Consider the following 21,916-nt stretch of genomic DNA (forward strand, 5'->3'; position numbering starts at 1 on the left):
GACTCAGTTGGAGGATTGCCAAAGAAAGTGAAATATTTGTCTTTTCCTTACATCTTTCCCCCAAACCATGCAAGGGAAAAGTCCGTAAACATGCACTATATTATTCACAAATGGCAACTTTATGGGCTTCATATTTGGTTTACAGGTAAGATACTTGTGAAAGATTTGAAGGGCTTTTTGCTGAATTTGAAGCTTTTAAATGCTGATATTAATGAAATGGCTTTCCCCATATCTTGCCTCTTTTCATGTCTTCCTTTCGATATGGCTCTATTTGTGTCGAAGTAAAATTTTTCTGTTAAAATATATTTGCAAGGCATTAACTTTTCAGGAAAATAATTTCAATTAGAAACAATTTTCGGTGTTTGGCTTGTACGAAAAATCAATAACAGCGACCTCCGATGATGGTGGCCAGCAATGACTTTCAATGAACTATGACAACGACAAAAAAGAATGAACTATGAGAAAAAATGTGCGAAAATGAAAAGCTCAAACTCAGAAAATAGTTAACGAATTTAACAAAAGAAAAATATTTTATGAGTTTTTATTTTTTATATAAGTAAAGCTTAAGCTGATAAAAATAGGTAAATTTAATTATTCAATGAATACTTTAACATTCCCCATCATGTATAGGCTCAAACTCTGTTTTAATAAGTAAGGCCCAACATGTGAAATATTTAATTGAAATGGGAGGTAAATGGCTGAGAGAAGATTCGGACTCATGACTTTTGGATTTGATACAATGTTAAACTACTACTTATCTTAAAAGCTTAAGCTATTTTACGAGAATTAAAAAAGGTTTTCCCAGTCAACCAACTATATTTTTGGTTTGACCACGATTGTCAGTTGTACCGAACACCGAAAAATAGGAAAAACATTTTACGTCAAATAAATGAAGCCTAAATCCCAATTTCCCAGAAAGAAAGATACAAAACAGTTTCATTGTCTTCTTTTATGCTTAAAGCATTCACAATGAATTCTCTACATTTTTATCTAAAATAGTTAACCAAAAACTATTTTTTCTCTGTTAGCTAATGACTTTTTCAAATGCACTCTACATCAATTGTCTATTCATTCTCTATATCATTTAGATATTATTATTATTATTTCTTTTATTTCATTTTCCAAACATATAGTTGCTATTTGATGAAAGACAGACACAAAGAGAAAGAGAAAGAGGTCGGGTTAGCATTTTACATAAAAATCCAAAATGTATAAGCCATCGTGAATGTTCTTACGGCGTTTACAAGAGTACCTAGAAAAAGAATATAGTTTGGAGCATGTTACATATCACGCTTGTATCCCCCTTTTGTCCCCCCAAAATTGATGTGGTTCTTAAAATTACCATTGAATTTATGATATACTACTATTAAATTTTGATCCAATGGTGATTTTAAAAGCCACATCAATTTTGGGCGGATAAAATAGAGACACAATGGTGATATGTAGCACTACTCTATAGTTTGAGAGAAAATAGATGGAAGAATAGTGTATATGCAATTTAGATTAAATGCAAAGGGGGAAAAACAGAAAGAGAGCTCAGAGAAAGTGTCAAGTTTGTGCAAGCATCTCTCAAGGCCTCCTCGCATCATGCAAGGGCAAAAAGCTTTAGGTAATTAATTACATTGTCCACTTAAGCAAGTTTCCACCATTTTTTTTGGGTGATTATCACTTATAGTCATCGTCAAGGGATTTCCTGATGTCATACACAATGTGCACTACAAGTTTCTGTACTACCACAAACAGACTTAACAATCAAAAAATGGAAGATTCCAGTCAAGCTTTGAATCCTAGTCAACACATTCGGATGACTTCAACTATAGACTAACAATGAAAAAGGGAAGATTCTGGTCAAGCTTTGAATCCTAGGTAGGCATTTGGATGTCTTCAAGCTTTAGAAGACATTATTCTGAGAGGTTTGAACGAGCCAAAACATGTTTGTCCCTATAACTCAATTTTAGCTGTAGGAACAGAATGCCCGAAATTCATGTTCAATTACCCGAATCTTTAAAAGGCATCCTTGGACAAATCTATACAAAAGAATCTCAGTACTGCTGCTAATAGTTGATGAGGAGAAAGACAAAAAACAAAAAACAAAAAGAAATTTTCGCTTTTACAATATATTCAAATTTGCAAATTTGTCAGCTTAAAGTACAAACTTCTGTGCAGTTTCATTGATTCACAATACTACAACATGACCTTAATACATTTGGATGATCATATGTGATGTGTGAAAGGCTCAAAATTGACCTGTTCGTATGTCTCTATCAAGACGATCTGCATTAAGTGTCCCGGGAAGCTCTCTGAATTCTTCATTAAATATAGAATATGCACTGCAACAAACCAACGAAAAATAAGATAATTTTGAAATATTTAATGACTATAGGACCAACGAGAAATTCTTGAATTATTAAATGAGTGATGGTGATGTTCAACAAGATGCTCACTTTTGTGCTTGGAAAAGTTTTTAATATTCATAAAGGTAAAAGGATGATAAAAAGAATTTAATTCGTGTACACAAACACAAATTTATTCGTGTGCACAAAAACACACAGTGGACATCAAAAAACACCTTGCGGACCTACAAATGGGCCAAAGACTCCAAAAACTGGACAATGTTTTAGAACAAACACCATGAGGAACTACTTATTAAGTTGTGGTGAATGTTATTCAAAAAAAAAAAAAATTGTACTAACATTATTTTATAGTTTAAATTTCACTATTACCACAAATTTTATCAAATAGAGAGCACACAATTTTTCATATGAAGTGTATACCTTAAGTCACCCGGTTGCCTCTGTCCAAGATTCAAGATGATGATAACAAAGCCTGTTCCAATTATCTGAATGCATATTGGAAAAAGAGAAAAAATAAAATAAAATAAGAATCTGTCATACTACTGATTTGAGAGTTACACACCAATGCCCTAGTATAGGTCATCAGTGTTCTCAGTATCATCTGCCCTTGATTGCTGACATGTGCCTAGCTACATTTTTCTTTCATTCTAAAAACACCGTTGAGGCCAATGTGGTAATCTCTTTAGACTAAATTATGTAGACGTCATATCACATACTATGGATGAGATGGCGTGAATTTAGCTATACAGCAAAAGCCATGTGCACAAACACACATGTTAGGTTGAAAACAAATCAAATATAAAGAGTTTCTTTCAGAGATCTTCCAGGGCAAAAGTTCACTGTACTAGATATAACCTTTGCTAAATAAAATAAAGAAAAGAAACATGCATTCTCTGCCAAAAATCGATTTCCATGGAATGTGCTAGGGTTGTGACCCTAGTGCTTTAAATAACTTTTAGGGAAAACTCCACTTAACACCCTTGGAGGATTTTTATTTTTATTTTTATTATTTTTATTATTTTTCATATTTGTATCTTTGGACAATGGCTTTTCTGTCTCAGTTGTCGCTTAGTTTCGGTGATTTTCTTGTTTGTTTTTCGCTTTCTAGTTAGGTGTTTTCTCTTGTATATTTCCGGTGTACTTAAGAACGCCTTACGCTTTTAATAAGACTAGTTTATTACTTTAAAAAAAAAAAAAAATCATCGCTTTTGCAATTAACCCCCCTCCCCCCTCTCCCCCCAGGGAAAAAAAAAAAAAAAAAAAAAAAAAAACAAACAAACTTTGCAATGTCACCCCTCAATTAGGATTTTCTGTTAAATCTTAATGAATGCCTTAGAAATTTTCAAAATATCCATTTTTTAAAAAAAAAAATTAATAAAAAAAAAAAAAAAAACTCTCCCCAACCGCAAAGGACAAATATTTCTTCCAAGTTGGAGGAACTTCCTCCAACCCAATCTATAAAAATGTCATGTGTCCATTTTGCATGTGAGAATCCCATGTTTTTTAAATATTTCTTTAAAAAACATGTGTTTCTCATATGCAAAGTGGACATATGGCAAAGATTGGGTTGGAGGAAAACTTTGTCCCACCACAAAAGGTCCTCGGGTCCGCCGGGTCCGGCTCTCAGTCCACACCTCCATTCAATTCTATGATGTTCAAGACTGGTTAGGCTATGACCGGCCTAGCAAAGCTCTGGATTGGCTCATCAAGGCCAAGTCCACCATCAACAAGCTAGCTGAGCTACCGCCATGGCATCCAACAGCAGAACAAGCAGACCCAAATGCGGGCGCAACAGAGATAACAATAGCAGAGAAACCAGAGTCTTCTGGCTACAACTTTCAGCTGCACAAGCAATTAGCTGAGAACCCAAATGAGAATTCAAACTTCATTCCACCAGCTCTAGACTCTGAAGCCATGACAGATACCATGAAATTTTTATTCCCCACAACCTCTGCAACCTCCTCCTCAATTTCGAGAGCAACCTGATATAATTTATTGAATACACTAAATTGAGAGTTTTTGAAGTTTGGGGGGTGATTGCATAAACGATAAAAGTTCAGAATGGTTAAGTGAAGGTTCCCCTAACTTTTATTAAATAACTAAAAAATAAAAAGATTTCCACATAAGAAAATGACCTTATTTGTTTATTCTCTTCTTCTTTTCCCTAAATGAACTCAAGATAAGCTTTCTCTACTCAAGTTAAACTTCACAAAATGTAAGAAAAAGTAAAAAGATGGTTATATACGAAACAAATTAGACAGACTAGGCATTTACAAACAACCGGAACCAAATGAAAGAAGCAAACTTACAAATAGACGTCCAAGATTGAATTTATGGGCAACAGGTGCCAAGATAAACCACAAGACAATAACAGCCCATGCCTTTAGACTGAGAGAGAAAATTGCCATCAAAAGGATATCTATCATGAAAGATAAAAGAAAAAACTCTATCAGCAAATATTTTATTTTGAAGGGTAGCTATAATTCAACTAGATGATTACCAGGAAGCTTCAACTTATCATGTAGAAAAGAGTAAAGCTTTCTTTTCCACCGGCTCGAGGATTGTGGGAGCTGAAACTTCTGTAAATGCAAAAAGACGAGAAGAGGATAAAAACTCAGAAACATTGTACATAAAAATGATATAACTAAGTTCAGTTTAAAGGTAAAAATTATTTAGTTGTACCAGGTCTTCATCATCGTCGTCATCATCAAATTCATTGCGAAGATGTTTAACTGGTGGCTTAGGTTTAACAGCAACAATCAGGGAATCTAGAAAATGAAGGAAAAAAGAAGTTGACACATTTTAAAAGCTGATCACAAAATGAGCCTAAAACAGAGAACTTCACAGAACCTAAGTAAGAATGATTCTCAACTATCATTGATAACATATGACTTCACTCCTACTTACAACCTACAAGTCATGTCACAATGATGAATAAAGCTCAATAGGAATTACCAATGAAGTGGACCTAGGACTTGGAAACCCTAAATCTTAAAATATTTGTTTTACAAGCGAACAAATATTATCAATTTTCATCCACCAAAACTTATAATTCTGTGACTAGAATGGATGATAATGGCTCAGCAGCTTTATGTTATCTTTTTGAGAGAAGTGGTTGCATTTCTGCCACTAATGAAAACTGAATGGCGGCAGCACAAATTTCATACCTTAAATGCTAAGTAAAACTTAATAGGTTTCATTTTCATAAAAGATATGCATGTGACAGAGGCTCAAAATTTAAAATTTAAAATTGTAGGTTACTCTATGAAAACCAACCAATTTCTCGATTAGTATCCAACACATTGTAATTGCATTATCCTGAATTGGATCATGAAGAAGTTGCATGGATATATAATGAAAATTCACATTGGCATGTACTAAGTTGAACTGGATTATATAAATGGTTTCAGGAAGACCCCAATTGTGACTAGTCGCGAATATGTAAGGAAAATTCACAGTGGTGTGTAGTTGTACTAAGTCGAACTTGATTATATAAATGATTTCAGGAAGCCCCAACTGTGACCAATCGCCCAAATGTAACGAAAATTCACATTGGTGTGCATTAATTAAGTTGAACTAGATTATATACAAGATTTCGGAAAGCCCCAATTGTGATCAGTCATGCATGTGTAACGAAAATGCACATCGCTGCGTATTCGAACTAGATTATATAAATGATTTCAGGAAGCCCCAATTGTGACTATTCGGGCAGACTTGCACATTCACTTTTTTCATTCCATCTAAGCATCAAACGTGTTGCCTATACAAATACAATGTGATGAGATATGCAAATTTTCCTGCCTTGTTAAATGTATCCAGCTTTAAGAGAAAAACGTCAACGCAATTTTCACAATAAAACAAAACAAAAAGAAAACACGGAAAAGACTCATACCACCATCATTGAGTTTCAGGTAGACATCCTCCCCATTTCCGCTATTGTCATGCAACACGTTCCCTTGGAAAATAAGCCTCAAATTCTCAATCGGTAGATTGCCATCCTCCGCAATCAGCTGTCTCAAGTCACACACCTGAACAATTTTGACGAAAGCAATAATTTCTCTTAATCATGCAAATACAACAAAAATGAAACCAAACCCTAACATATACATAGAAAAGGAAGGGCGTACTTTGATGGAAGAGGAGACGCGGAGGCGAGAGGGACGAGCGGGGCCTACGGTTCGGAGAACGATTTCCACCGTATGATTGTGATCGTTCTTCTTATTCGTCATGTGCGGTTCCTCTCCTCCGTTTCTTCCAGTGTTGCTGACCATCGGCTCACTCTCTGCTTCGATTTCTCCCATGATTCCGTACTCGTTACTAATTCACTGCTCTTCAGCGCTACCGGCCCAGGATCAATCGCCGAGAGAGTCCTCCTCCTCCTTCTCCCTCTCTCTCTCTCACAGAGGTTCTTCCTAGTAATTGCATTCGCATTTTTTTATATATAAAATATATTTAATTAAATTTTTTAAAATGATGTCGTTTTGAATCTGATAAATTTATGACATTTAGGTTATGTTAGATTTTTTTTTATTATTATCTTAAAGTCATATCTCACGACATGTACCTTTTTTTTTTTTTTTTTTTTTTGGGTAATCCAAATCCCGAATACTCTATAAGACGATGATCATTTATGACTAAGGGTCCGTTTGTGTTTGCGATTTCAAAAAATACGATTTAAAAATAGCGATTTTAAAATGTGATATTTAAAAAAGTGATTTTTAAAAATACAGTTAAGCGTTTGGCAAAATCGCAGTTTGGTTTTTAAAATCACAGGTTAGCCTTTTAAAATACTGCGTTTTCAAAAAAGCACCACATTGCCTGCAATTTGAATAAGCATTTTTTTGCGTTTTCAAATCGCAATTTTTTAAAAAAGTAGTTTTCAAACGATTCATTTTCTGCGATTTGGTTTAAAATCGCATTTTTTCTCTACGAAATCGCAATCTCAAACGCATCCTGATAATCATGAATAGTGTAACAAGTGAAATATTTAATTTATTTAAGCTTAAATATAGTAATAATCACATTATTTAGTCTTAAATATGGATTTATAGTAATAACCGTGCAGATATAAATAGTAATCGTATGATGCAGAGACGAATATCTAAAAGTGATAAACGCATTATACGGATGTAGATGCGAATATTGCTAATAATCACATCCGCATTCAAATTTTCACCTTAAATGGTATATAACATTATTTTTTTAAAAATAATAATAATAATACGAGTGTTTGGAATAATTTTCTAATAAACTCATAGCCATTCCAAGTGTTAATTGATGATTTGTTTGCCTGGATCCTCTTAAACATTGTGTTATTCATGATAAAAAATATAAATTAAACTTTTTTTTTTTTTAAGAAAATGATAAATTCAAAATCAATCCATGTAGTTGACCTAGATTACTAATCGCTCACTATGAAATAAAAAATAATTAAAAGTTCTTAAAGCTAGGTAAAAAGTAATAATTTAATCATTATAACAAAAAAATAGTTATTTTTTCAATGGAAGCAAGATCATTGAGTTGGCACTAAGTCTGAAGAATTTCTTTCATAATGGTAAAGAAAATTAGAGAAAATAAAGATAAAAGATTTACGGGTAATTCGGTGTTAGACACTTACTTTCACTATTAAGGAAGAGCCCGAAAGGGCTACATATGCTCTTATTTCTTGATGATATACTTAATACAAAAGACTCTGATTTATAGGAGAATCGAGGTAGGGGAAGATAATACAAGTATGGTAGGTGCATACTATAATCAAATTTGATCATATAGTTTCTAATTTTTTATGTTATGCAATTTATTTTTGTCATTTTAAGTTGCGGAAGAAGGACATTGCAATCCTAATGGTAGATTTGAGGAATATTGCAAAATTAAAATCTTCGGGAGGACATTGAAAAAATTAAAAATTAAATTTTTTGTAAATACAATTAAAATTTCAATTTTTGTTAAATTTTTTCTTTTGGAATGATATGTTAAGCATTCCTAGTAGCCTCATAGGGTAGGTAATTTAGTGAAAATGCACAAAAATCTCTCCTAACAACCTCACCAATTTAACAAAAAAATTTTAGTGAGCGAACAGTACTCACCAATTTTGATAAGTACTATAAAAAATTGTCATTTCTCTACTCTCTTTTTTTTATAATTTTTTTCTCCTTTCTTTCTTACACCAATCAACACATCACCACTTTTTTCCCTTTCTTTATCCCATTTTCTTCTCCCAACTCCCACAAATATTAGATACCAATTTAATTAAAGTTTTAACCCTTAAGATCAAAGCATTATACCAACTAAATGCCATCACTGTTAATAATATTTGAACTATTTATTAATAATACAAAAATGAAATTAAAAAATTTCATAAAACGTAGATTTTTGTTTTTCTGGAGGATACGATTAGAAAAAGAAAGAAAAAGAGAGATATAGAGAGATTGTGGGCAACGGTTATAAAAAATCTAAGGATTTTATCTCTTTTATTTTTATTTTTATCAAAACAAAATTATTAACAAATAATATAAACACATTCAAAAAAATTAAATAGAGAAAGAATAAAAAAATCTGAAAAAGTATTATTTAGATGGAATAGTTATGGTAAATAGTTAAAATGGTGAGGCTGTTGGTGGTGCTTTAAAAAATTGGCTCACCAAAATAGAGAAAAATGAATTTTAATTATTTTGGTAAGTGAAATTTGGTGCGGCTACTAGAAATACTAATGATATATTGATATATACAAAACAATAATATATCTTTCCTTAGGCCTCCATGGTGTAAAGGGCCATATATGTTACGGTCCTCCGTAACGAGGGATGGATGACGGGGTCCACGTGGTTAATTTCTGTTTAATAAGCGAGCTGGACTTATAACCAGCCCACCCTGTGTTGCTTCAGTAATGGGCTAAGCCCCAGCCCACTTATGTACTAGGGTTAGGGGTCCTAGGGTTCCTACGTAACTCTATTTAAGGATACTTTCATGTAATCGTATGCATGCAATAAGATAGCCCTTTTCTTCCATGCGTTTGAGATGAGCCGCTTCTTGGCTTGGTCAGACGCCAAGGCCACAATTACGTGCATTTTCCTTCTGGTGCTGCGTCAAAGTGGTATCAGAGCCCAGTTCTGATTGTTTTCTTAAGCGATCGGCGACCCTCACGTACCAGTAACCCCATAAACACCTGTTTTTTTTTTTTTTTTTTTCCATTACACCCCCAAACACCACCGTTTCCCCAGCAACCCAGCACCCGCAGATTCGACGTTCTACCGATCCCGGAGAGATGTTTACCCGTAGTGGACGACCGTATGGCTCTGGTCACTCCCAGGTGGCCCCACATGAGGACCGTCTCCAGGAACTAATTCAGCAGATGACTGCCATGAATAGACGGATCGATGTTCTGTATGGTCGCACATTTGACAAGCCAGAAGGGTCCGGCAGCCACAACAAGGATGGGGATCCAGAGGCGAACTCCCAGAAGAATGATGGGGAGGGGGAGGAACCACCACCGACTGATGATGAAAGGGCGCCTTATCAATCCCCTGCTCGTGGACCCCGTCAACTGCCACATATGAGATACGGGGAGAACGTTGACTATCGTTTCGATGAGGCCACTAAGCGTGTCCGTGTGGACATCCCTGACTTTCACGGTAAACTTGATCCATATGCTTTCCAGGATTGGCTTACATCCTTAGAGGATTACTTCGAGTGGTTTGGCTTGGCCTCAGAGCGAAAGGTACGGTTTGTGAAAATGAAACTAAAGGGTCAGGCCCGAGTATGGTGGCAGAGCGTGGAGGACCAGCTATACCGACTTCGTCAACCAGCCATCACCGACTGGGAAGAGATGCGGCTTAAGCTCCAAGAAAAATACCTACCGGTTGACTATGAGGAAATGTTGTTTGAAGAGCTCCTTTTCCTACGTCAGGGGGCTACAACCGTGGAAGAATACACTAATAGATTTCATGAGCTCAGCATACGTAGCCACGTATCCAAGACCGAGCGGCAGACCATTGCGCGGTATAAGGCAGGGCTTCGGGAAGACATCCGCAAGGATCTCCTAACCGTCAAGCTCGTCAGTGTTGAAGAAGCCTATCAGCTAGCCTTGTGGCTGGAGCAACAGTCTCGCGGGAACCCAGTGCGACGAAATGTACAATATCCGGGAGGAAACACCCCCCGAGGAAACCTTGTGATCGGTGGTAGAAATCCTCCTGTAGGAACCGACCGTTTTCCCCCGCGTACAACAATCAATTCGGAACGTGGAGGAACTGATAGGGAAGACAGGAAGGGCAAGGCAGTCATGAACAACAAGTATGATAAGAGGAAGGAGGAGTGTTTCAAGTGTGGAGGGCGAGGTCACTTTGCCGTCGTCTGCCCGACGCGGGACCAGAAGTTCACGCTGGTGTGTAGCGATGCTGCACTAAAGGAGGAGCCAAACAATAGTGCGCTTCCATTCTAAGAAGACGACAGTGATGAGGAAGTTCCTGCGGAAGTGTTGGAAGGATCCCACCTGCCTGTGTGTGTCATTAGACGGGTCCTAACAAGGAAACGAACGGAGGAACGAGAGCAAGAGGATTGGCTGAGGAGCAATATTTTCCATACCCGGGTGGAGCACAAGGGAAAATCCCTAAATCTTATCATAGACAACGGGAGCGGGATGAACGTTGTATCCCAAGAGGTAATCCGCAAACTGCTGCTGCCTGTAGAAGACCACCCGAAACCGTACAAGTTGAGCTGGGTGGATGACACATCCATTCTGGTGCGTCAACGGTGCCTGATCACTTTTTCCCTGGGCCAACACTATCAGGATGCCATTTGGTGCGATGTGATTCCAATGAAGGCTTGCCATGTACTGCTGGGGCGCCCTTGGCTGTATGACAGAAGGGTAAAATATGACGGCTATACGAATACATACGCTTTTCTGTTTAATGGCAGGAAGATCGTGCTACAACCCATAAGGATTCAGGAGTTTGAACAACCACGAGAGGAGAACCGAATCTTGACGATGAGAGGTTTTTCCCAAGCTTGCCGTGAAGTGGGCCACATGTTTGTCCTGGTCTCCAAGCCCACCCAAGCCGATAAGGCTGCCGCGTGGCCAATGGAGGTACAAGAACTCTTGCAAGAATTCTCAAACCTCACTCTTGAGGAGCTGCCGAATTCCCTGCCTCCACAGTGAGATATACAGCACGCCATCGACTTGATGCCTGGCGCGTCTCTGCCTAACCTCCCCACGTATAGGATGAGCCCTGAAGAACACCTGGAATTACAGCGACAAGTTCAAGACCTTCTAGACAAAGGGTTCATCAGAGAGAGCCTCAGCCCTTGTACTGTGCCAGCATTGTTGACCCCGAAGAAAGACGGTAGCTGGCGAATGTGCATCGACAATAGAGCCATTAACAAGATCACGGTTAAATACCGTTTTCCTATCCCAAGACTTGATGACATGTTGGATGAGCTACACGGGTCGCGTTTCTTCTCCAAGATAGACCTTCGGAGCGACTATCATCAAATCCGAATCCGTCCCGGAGACGAGTGGAAGACTGCCTTCAAAACTCGAGATGGGTTATTCGAGTGGCCTTTTGGCCTCACTAACGCGCCAAGTACTTTCATGCGCGTGATGAACTAGACCCTCAGACCATTTATCGGCAAATTTGTGGTCGTATACTTCGACGACATACTTATCTACAGCCGAGACTATAACGAGCATTTGGAGCACCTTAAACAAGTGCTTCTCACCTTACAGTTTGATAATTTTTTTATTCACTTGAAAAAATGTTCTTTTGCTCAACACTCTGTTATCTTCCTTGGATTCATAGTGTCTGCGCAGGGAATTTCAGTTGACCTCTCCAAGATTCAAGCAGTAACAGATTGGGCTGTGCCATCCAATGTCCATGAGACCCGTAGCTTCCATGGCCTCGCCTCTTTTTACCGGCGATTTATCAAAAATTTTAGTGCTATTATGGCACCCCTCACTGAGTGTACTAAGAACGGTCCCTTCCTGTGGACTCCTGCCGCCCAGCAAGCATTTGAAGACATCAAGAAGAAGCTCATGGAAGCCCGAGTGTTGCACCTGCCCGACTTTGAGCAGCCATTTGAGGTTACTTGTGATGCCTCTCATGTGGGCATAGGCGGTGTGTTGAGCCAGCAGGGGCACCCTATAGCCTTCTATAGTGAGAAACTCAATGATACACGGCGCCGATACTTGACTTATGACTTGGAATTCTATGCCATTGTTCAATCTCTTAAGCACTGGCGGCACTATCTCATTCACAGGGAGTTTGTACTATACACTGATCATGACTCATTGCGCCATATTAACTCCCAGAAAACCCTTAACGCGCGCCATGCACGCTGGGTGGACTTCCTGCAACAATTCTCGTTTGTGCTCAAACACAAGGCTGGCGTAGAGAACCGAGTGGCCGACGCTCTCAGCAAAAAGCATCACTTGCTAGCTACCCTTACGGTAGAAGTCACAGCTTTTGCGGAACTCAAGCAGCAGTACCAAAACGACCCTGATTTTGGTAAGACATTTGGCCAACTGTCCACTGGGGCCTCCACTGTACCCGCCAAATTCACCCTTGTGGAGGGGTATCTCTTCTACGATAACCGCCTGTGTCTACCTCGTACCTCTATTCGGGAGTTCGTGATCAATGAACTTCATTCTGGGGGCATAGCATGACATTTCGGCAGGGACAAGACCATCCACCTTGTGGAGGATCGGTTCCATTGGCCGGGGCTGAAGCGGGATGTCAGCACCATAATCCAGCCCTGCCGTGTGTGCCAGTTGGCCAAGGGAACCAAGCAGAACACCGGGTTATACAGCCCCCTTCCAATTCTAGAGGGCTCGTGGGAAGATATCAGCATGGATTTCGTATTAGGGTTGCTGCGAACGGTGCGAGGCCATAACTCCATTTTTGTGGTAGTGGATCGTTTCTAAAAAATGGCCCACTTCCTACCCTGTTCTCGCACCTATGATGCATCCCGCGTCGCATCCATCTTCTTCACCGAAGTGGTCCGTTTGCATGGTTTACCCAAGTCGATTGTTTCAGATAGAGATGTGAAATTCGTGAGTTATTTTTGGAAAACATTGTAGGCCAAGCGCACCCAACTGAAGTTCTCTAGTGCGTTCCATCCCCAAACCGATGGGCAGACATAAGCCGTAAATAGGAGCTTGGGCAATCTCTTGCGCTGCCTGGTTCAAGACCACACACCTACGTGGGACCTTCTGCTTCTACAGGCAGAGTTTGCATATAACAACTCCGTTAATCGCAGCACTGGGCACTCCCCCTTTGAAGTTGTCACAGGGACCACACCACGGACACCAGTCGACCTCCTGTCCCTGCCTCTCCCAATGCGAGCCAGTGCAAGTGCCGAAGATTTCATGGCACACCTCCATTCCATCCATGCTGAGGTGCGACGCCAGATTGCCCTCCATAATGACTCTTATAAGCTCCGAGTCGACGGTCACAAACGCCATGTTGAGTTCCAACCGGGTGACTTGGTCCTCATCCATCTTCACCCCGAGCGTTTTCCTAAAGGGTCTGTTCATAAACTCCACCCTCGCAGAGCTGGCCCGTTCAAGATCGTTAAGCGTTTGGGACCCAATGCCTATCTTCTTGATTTGCCAGCTAACATCTCCTACAGTCCCATCTTTAATGTGGAGGACCTCATTCCATATCCTGGTCATGTGGCTGAGCCTCTACCTGCGCCACCAACATTTCCTTCCCCTGCCACTACTAAGCGTCGTGATGAAATTGAGGCCATTCTTGATGACCAGCTTGTGTCCACCAGGAGGGGCAGCTACCAGAAGTTTCTTGTCAAGTGGAAGAATCGCCCCGTCTCCGACAGTTGCTGGCTCCAGACAGAGGAGGTCCAACGCTTGAACCCTGATCTCTATGAGTTTTATCAAGCTCAGCATTCATCGGAGTTGAATGCTTTTCCAGCGGGAGGGAATTGACGGGGTCCACGTAGTTAATTTCTGTTTAATAAGCGAGCTGGACTTATAACCAGCCCACCCTGTGTTGCTTTAATAATGGGCTAAGCCCCAGCCCACTTATGTACTAGGGTTAGGGGTCTTAGGGTTCCTACGTAACTTTATTTAAGAATACTTTCATGTAATCGTATGCATGCAATAAGATAACCCTTTTCTTCCATGCGTTTGAGATGAGCCGCCTCTTGGCTTGGTGAGACGCCAAGGCCACAATTACGTGCATTTTCCTTCTGGTGCTGTGTCAATGGACGATGGTGATTTGGATGAGGAAGTGCGTAGAATAGTAGGGTATTCGAGGTACTCTGGACCTCCTAAAGTTAGGATTATTCGAGAAACCCTAAAAAACTCATAATCAACTACAAGAGCTGAATTATAATAATTTTCTGCTTGTTTATTTCATTCTTTAATACCCCTATTTATAAGGTTACAAAACTGGAATTACGGAAACAATAAATAAATAAATATTACAAACCTAAATAAATATTACTAATTCTAAATACGACTAATACCATATTAATAAACTCTATTATTCTCTTAAAGAGAGAATACAACTCTTACCTTATTTAAACATAATCTAACTATTCTATTAAAGAAGACATTAATATAATTCCTATAATACCCTTGTCACATACCCTAGGTATCTAACAATATATTTATTCCATGACAAAAAAAAAAAAATTGACCAGTTGAATTAGTTACCATGTTGTACAAGAAAGAAGCTGCAGGAATAAAAACAGTAGATTTTAGCTGAACTAGAGACATTGTTTTTGGATAAGCCCAAGTCAAGTACAGGCATATTAGCCCAACAAAATATTTTGTATTTTTGTTAAGTCCAACAGAATTGGGGATAATGAATAGGCCGGCCTCGGTGCTTAGGCAACAAGGCCCATGGTTTATGAAAAAAAAGAAAAAAGAAAAAAGGAAAAAAAAGGAAAACTTTACATTATTATGGGTTCTGAAATGTGGCTCTTAAACTATCAAAATTTGTAACTTGGTTATTCGATGTTTCAGTCTTTTTTAATTCTCTCTATTGTTAGGATTTTTGGTTAACTCAAGTTAAAATGTCTCTTATATTCTTGTAAAAAATATAAGAATATAAATTTATTTGTATATATATATTTTTTTAAAAAAAGAATTAAAAAGAAAAAAACTAACAACAAGCCAGACCTACGGCTTTGAAAACGATGGTGTCGACGTGAGTCACTAGTGACTGACCCGAATTTGGCTTTGGGTCACCAGAGTCAATCAAGACGTGCCATGGTTTTTTTTTTCTTCACTTTTTTCCTTTTTAAATTTTATAAATGAGGGTATTTTGGTATTTTTGTTTTCATTCCATTAAGAATTAACGAAAAATTCCAACGGAATGATGGATTTGAAAGAAGCTGAAATCTCGAACACCCGCATTACAACTTGTAATAATTGAAGAATCATATTGCGAAACCCACAATAGTTGGAGGAGGTAAGTGCTTTTAAAAAAAAAAAAAAAAAAAAAAACAAAGAAAAGAAAAAAGCCATGCTTTATGGCACATATAATCATATATTAAAGGATGAGTGCTTTTGCTTTTTCTCATTGTTTCAAACCAATTCTTTCACTTTTTGATACATAACATATTCCACTTTAGCTCTTTTTGATTGCCGAAACTCTTAACTTAGAGAAATGCCTTTCCCATTCCAAGCTTCAACAAGTTTGGTTGTGGCCCTTTTGTGTCCTCAAAAAGAACGAAAAACCCCAAAAAAACAAACAAAAAAAAGAAGTCATATTCCATGTATCAAATGCATGTACCTTGAGGCCTGAGGGGGAAAAAAAGTTAAGGCAAATTTACAAACCACAAGTTTGTGGCCCATGAAAACTGACAAACCACAAGTTTGTGCAAACCAATGCAAGTATTGTCCAGAGTTTAATCTTTGGGGACCTTCGTGTCTTTTGTTTGTGTTCAACGTGAGAACAACATAGGGCCACAGTGACATTTTCTTCATCTCCTTTCTTTTTCATATTTATTGACTACTACATACTAAGGGTCAAAATATTGATGTGGATCTAGTTATTAGTCATATTTGTATCTGCATTCACTTAGTTATTACGGTTATTAAATGCGGTCATTATCCGCTATTTGCATATAAGGTAATGAGCGTTTTGAATTACTATCTAAATCTATATGAAAGATTAAATAATGCAGTAATTACTATATGCAAGCTTAAATAAATTAAGATTTTACATATTACACAATTCACGATTGTCATTCATAGATGGTAATTGTTTCATAGAGTAATCAGGATTTAAATTACTAAAAAAAAGAAAAGAAAAAGTAAATATAAGAAAGTAAGATTTTGAGATGATAGTAAAAAAACTCTAGTATGTACTACTTAGTTTGTAAGGAGATTATAAGAAATATGGTCTATTTTATGGAATATATGGGGTCGCATTATTTAAAAATTTTAAATAATGTGACAACACATGCATTCACTGCATGTGTAAGCATATATACCATTAAATAAATAAAATTTCATATAAATCATAAAACACACTCACTCCATTTCACTTGATCCCAAATTTAATGGCTTCATTTAAACTCACACCATAATGACTTCTAACTCAAAAAAAATCGTACTTATAACACGTTGAACTGTTATTTTATCCACAATGTTGAAAGATATAGAAAGAATTTCATGGATTGAGAATGAATGTGACTGTCAATTTGTGTTGACATGTTAGATCGACTTATGGGTAATGCAGAGTCTCACACAAAGCCCAATTTCTCAATGGGCTAGTGGCCAGCCAAAGGAGTGTTTATCTTTATTATCTTATCATTTAAATAAATGTAGTTGATGTGTCAATTATTGAAGGGACAGAAAGTATATTCCTTAAAAAAAAAACAAAAAATAAAAAATATTGAAGTATCAATATTTATCATTTATGTTATTCTAGTAGTAGTTATCCAAATAAGACCGTCTCCAAGAGGCAACTCAATCATGTGGGGATTATGCCTTATGACACGGAGGCCACTAATTCGAATCTCTTTGAGGTGTGACTCATCATCTTCTCTTGGTGGTGACTCTACCAAAAACCTTATTGTTGATCGGTGAGACTTCGATTAACGTGGTTTTATCTATTCTTTTTTATTGTTCTCCTTCTGTCCTGTGTTAATGGGTAAACCTGAACACAAACACGACTTATTTTGACCGGTATGTGAATTTAAAAGCAATATATATATATATATAAATTTTAAATGAATTTAATAATTTTAAAATGAATTTATATGAAATTTAGCCTTTTAGGGTTTTTATTTTTATTTTTAAAAGTAAAACATTTTTCTAACGACCCGAACTGACGCGAACTTGATTATATAAAATTTTAATCTATTAATTTTGTATTATATTTGTGTCAAATTACAACTGCCTGCCTTAAAAAATGACGAGGAACCCAAAAAAAAAAGAAAAGAAAATAAATCATTCAAATGCAAGGACGGTAAATTTTATAATTATAAAATAAATAAAAGGGATAAAAAGAAAAGAAAAGATAAAAGCAGTCCGTACTGGGTCGATCTTTGTATTCAAGTCTTAGGATGAGGCTCTCGTTTCCCACCATTCATCCAAGATAATAAAACGAGGAAATATATGAAGGAGTATATCTCCTTCATCCTTTATTATTTGCGTTTTGTGCGTTTGAGAGAACCAGAAAGAAACAGATAATCTACAAGATAACATGGCTTTGAGAGTTTGGGCTTCTTCCACAGCCAATGCACTCAGAATTTCTTGTGCCTCCAAAGCTCATCTCTCCCCTGCGTTCTCTCTCTCCCGCTGCTTCTCTACTGGTACCTACTCTTTCCTTCAACTTCGATCGATCAGTTTAATTGTTTCAAACACCATAAGAATTGTATGTTTTTCTTTCTGTAAATTAAATGGGTTTAATTTCCTTTGTAAAGCTGATTTCTGTATGTTATAATTATGTACGTTGGATTTTTGCAGTTTTGGATGGGTTGAAGTATGCATCTTCACATGAGTGGGTGAAGCATGAGGGCCATGTGGCTACAATTGGCATCACTGATCATGCTCAGGTGATTCTTTATCCCATGGCATAAATTTTCTTCAAATCGGGTCGGAAAAATTTTGTTACATGTTTCTTGCAGTATGTGAAAAGAAAAACATGTAACTTTTTAGAGAATTATATGAAGAATTATTTAAAAAAACCATATTTTTCATATGTTGAAAGGATATGTAATAGTTTTATATGCTAAATCGAAGGAAATGCTGTCCTATTTTTGAGAAAATTTCTGTCCTTATCCCATTCCCATACTTCATGCATGCTCTAATTAGAGTACTAGAAATTAGATGGTGATGTGGTAATTAAGGATTTTTTTTTTGACATAAATTATGTGTTCGATTAACGAGCTTAACTACAACATTTTGTCCCCAAGGGATAGCTCAATCGGCTGGGAACCACGCCTCATGAGGCGGAGGTCACTAGTTCGAATCCCCATCCCCTTCTTACTTGGACATGTAAAAAAAAAAAAAAAAAAGAGTACAACATCTTTAGCCTATCAGAGTGCTTATTTGCCTAAATTCAGATTGGATTAAGTTTTGGGTCCTTTTTCTTTTTTGTATCATTCAATTTTTGGACACTAAAAGTGTACGAATAAATAGGGGGTGGTTTAAAGAAAAAGTGATGACAAAAAAGTTGAATTGAATTTTAATTAATCTTTGGAAAAACTTCACTGGCCTTGAGAGAACATTGAACAATTTTTAAGGTTATTTTTGTCTTTTTATTGGCCTCGAGAGAACATTAACATTTTTTGGTAGTTTAGGAAAGATATTGACACAATTGATAATTTGGACAGACATTTTGCAATTATACTCTTAAACGTTAAAAAATGTCAATTTTGTGTATTCATATTTCAATTTTTTTCAATTTTACCGATCAGTTAAGATTTTTCGTTAAATCACGTCAAAATTCCTAAAATACCACTATTTTTTTTTTAAAAGAATTTTAAATTTTTTCAAAGATTCAGGTGTGGGTATATTTTCAAATTCCGTTAAATTCTGACTAATGCCTAAATCTTTGCAATTTTTTTTTCCTAAAAAAAAAAATGAAGGGTATTTTAAAAATTTTGACACCCCTTTATTACGATTAACGAAAAATTCTAAAAGATGATTTAAATTAAAATAAATACACTAAATTATTGTGCTTTTTGTTCCTTTTTTTTCCCCCCAATAAAGAGGTGGAATTAATATGTCTTGGCTAGATGAGAATTTGAAATGATTGCAGAGTAAATATGGTTATTAAATTCTTCAATGGCTTATTTAAAATTGAAATGGAGCTTCAAATTGATCTTTTTTTTTAGGACCATCTTGGAGAAGTAGTGTTTGTGGAGCTGCCAGAACCTGGCGGCAAAGTTTCACAAGGTGGCAGCTTTGGAGCCGTGGAAAGTGTAAAAGCAACCAGTGATATCAATTCCCCAATCTCCGGTGAGATTGTTGAGGTCAACTCAAAGCTTACCGGAACACCTGGCTTGGTAATCCTTTCCCTCAACAATTAAGTTTTATAATTTGATCATAATATAATTATTGAAACAAGTGGTTTATGTATAAAAAGTAATATTAAAATACCAATATAGTGGCCATGATATTTTGAGATTTTTTATAATACGTCCGTATAATTAGGGTTTTCTTATAAATATGCTATAATAGAGCCCTAAATTATGTATTGAAAATATAGCCGGACTATCTTTTTCGAGTTACGTAAATCTGTGTTTTTATTTTTTTTTGCTCTTTCTTTTTCTAATCTATATTATTTATCATCATTGTGCATGGTATCAACAATAATATATTTATTTATAAAAAAGAAAAAAATATTTATTCATGTGCCGCGGCACCCCTTACGACCGGTCCGGTGGTAGTTGAACCACTTTATGGGCATGGAGTGGTTTGGCTACTCCCAAGAGCAAAAACCTTAAATGATATTTTTTTTTCTTTTTAGCCTGGCTTGTAGGGTGGCCGAGACCCTAATTATGTTATATTAATTATTCACTTTTGTTACTCAAGAATATATATATATATATATATATATATATATATATATATATATATATATCTCTTAATAACTTAATTAACTGTTTATCCTCCACTTTCCTTTCTACTAAATTAATCTGAATTTTTTTTTTTTTTTTTTAATGACATGTATTGGGATGATCAAGATCAATTCAAGCCCATATGAAGAAGGATGGATGATCAAGGTGAAGCCAAGCAGTCCATCAGAATTAGACTCCTTGCTGGGTCCAAAGGAATACACAAAATTCTGCGAGGAGGAGGATGCTGCACATTAGACTTTGAATTTGCTGCTTGCAATCATCATGAACTAATTAACGCATTCTCAGCTGCTTAATTTAGATTAATGTTATTTGTTGCCTTCTTGTCAATTATCCCTGCATTCCACTAGACACTTTACTTTTAAAAAAAAAAAAAAAAGGCAAGAAAAAATGAGTTATTATAATTGCCAATGATTACTTATTTTTAGTTTGTTTTCGGGGAAAAAATTACGGGAGATGTCTTGTGAAAAAATAAACGGGTAAGATTGCAAGATTGATGAAGAACGTACTCTAGTTATTTTTTTTAATGGAAGCAACATCAGTGAGTTGGCGCTAAGTTTGAAGAATTTCTTTCATAATGGTAAAGTAAATTAAAGGAAATAAAGATAAAAGATTTACATATAGTTCGGTATTAGAGACCTAATTTCACTATTAAGAGCCTGAAATGTTGTTTTTTTTTTTTTTTTTGAATTTACATAAACAAATAATAAAATTAATAATTATGTCAATAGTAGTATAATCAGTCACAACATATAACCTCTCTAGAGAAAAAAGATGACAACGAGGTAAATGAAAAAAACCCAAGAAAAAAAAAGACATGTTAAATCACAAACTGTCTTCAAAATTTTAAATAAGTATAAAAAATGAATTTAATTTTAAATTAATATTTTAATATATACTCATTCGTACGTGTGAGTCTACTCTTATTTAAATCAAATACTTTACATCCGAGGCATTGGAGGATATAAAAGACATATTTTATAAGAAAAAAAAGAGCCCTAGAAGAAACGGCAAGGCCCGGCCCATTAGAGATTAGCAGGCCGGCCTCATAGACTAGAGCTTCTTCAGTCATTTTTCTCAAAGTTCAGCTTTCAAAAGCCCTTTCTCATCTATGTTTGTTGACACACGTGCAAGTCATTCTTTGGCTAATGCTTTCAACCTTGGAAAAATACGAGTAATTTTAGAAGTCTTTTTTGTTATTATTATCATTATTATTATTTTTTTGGTATTCTTTCAACCTTCAAAGAATGTTCCCAGTAGATCTCGTCGTATATTGCTGAAACAAGTTACTCACTATAAATAATTAAATTTGATCGTAATTAATGTGGTAATGCCATGTGAATTATCATGTACGTCAGTTTGCAAGAGATTGTAGTAAAAGATGTAGGACGATTTCCCAAATTAAAAAAAAAAGAAAAAAAAAAAAGAAGAAAGAAGAGGGAGTTGGTTAGGCTTTGATTTAAGATTTTTCACCAACCAATGAAATCAACCCCACCATTCCTTTATTAAAT

The 21,916-nt window shown here is 36.4% G+C and overlaps 3 protein-coding genes across 4 annotated transcripts; 2 read left to right on the top strand and 1 right to left on the bottom strand.

Annotated features, from left to right (window-relative positions):
- Window positions 1-2,089: 2,089 nt before the first annotated feature.
- On the bottom strand, window positions 2,090-6,754 carry LOC133853757 (uncharacterized). Of its 2 annotated transcripts, XM_062289774.1 has the most exons (7): window positions 6,482-6,754; window positions 6,247-6,382; window positions 5,037-5,122; window positions 4,855-4,933; window positions 4,664-4,773; window positions 2,775-2,839; window positions 2,090-2,330 (listed from the first exon to the last, which is right to left on the bottom strand). In XM_062289774.1, exons 1-7 carry the CDS (start codon window positions 6,653-6,655, stop codon window positions 2,237-2,239), a joined length of 744 nt encoding a protein of 247 aa, XP_062145758.1. In that variant the 5' UTR covers window positions 6,656-6,754; the 3' UTR covers window positions 2,090-2,236. The 2 variants fall into 2 exon arrangements, with proteins under 2 accessions (XP_062145758.1, XP_062145759.1); XM_062289775.1 differs by lacking the exons at window positions 2,090-2,330; window positions 2,775-2,839 and adding an exon at window positions 3,719-4,336.
- A 4,235-nt stretch (window positions 6,755-10,989) lies between these two features.
- On the top strand, window positions 10,990-11,508 carry LOC133853995 (uncharacterized). The gene has a single exon (XM_062290019.1). It carries the CDS (start codon window positions 10,990-10,992, stop codon window positions 11,506-11,508), a length of 519 nt encoding a protein of 172 aa, XP_062146003.1.
- A 6,429-nt stretch (window positions 11,509-17,937) lies between these two features.
- Window positions 17,938-20,735, top strand: LOC133854624 (glycine cleavage system H protein, mitochondrial-like). Its single transcript, XM_062290862.1, has 4 exons — window positions 17,938-18,134; window positions 18,289-18,377; window positions 19,662-19,832; window positions 20,514-20,735. The coding sequence occupies exons 1-4, from the start codon at window positions 18,026-18,028 to the stop codon at window positions 20,640-20,642; spliced, it is 498 nt and encodes a 165-aa protein (XP_062146846.1). The 5' UTR covers window positions 17,938-18,025; the 3' UTR covers window positions 20,643-20,735.
- The last annotated feature ends 1,181 nt before the right edge of the window (window positions 20,736-21,916 follow it).

This window comes from Alnus glutinosa, chromosome 13, assembly GCF_958979055.1.
Source record: "Alnus glutinosa chromosome 13, dhAlnGlut1.1, whole genome shotgun sequence".
In the NCBI taxonomy this organism is placed as follows: Eukaryota; Viridiplantae; Streptophyta; class Magnoliopsida; order Fagales; family Betulaceae; genus Alnus; species Alnus glutinosa.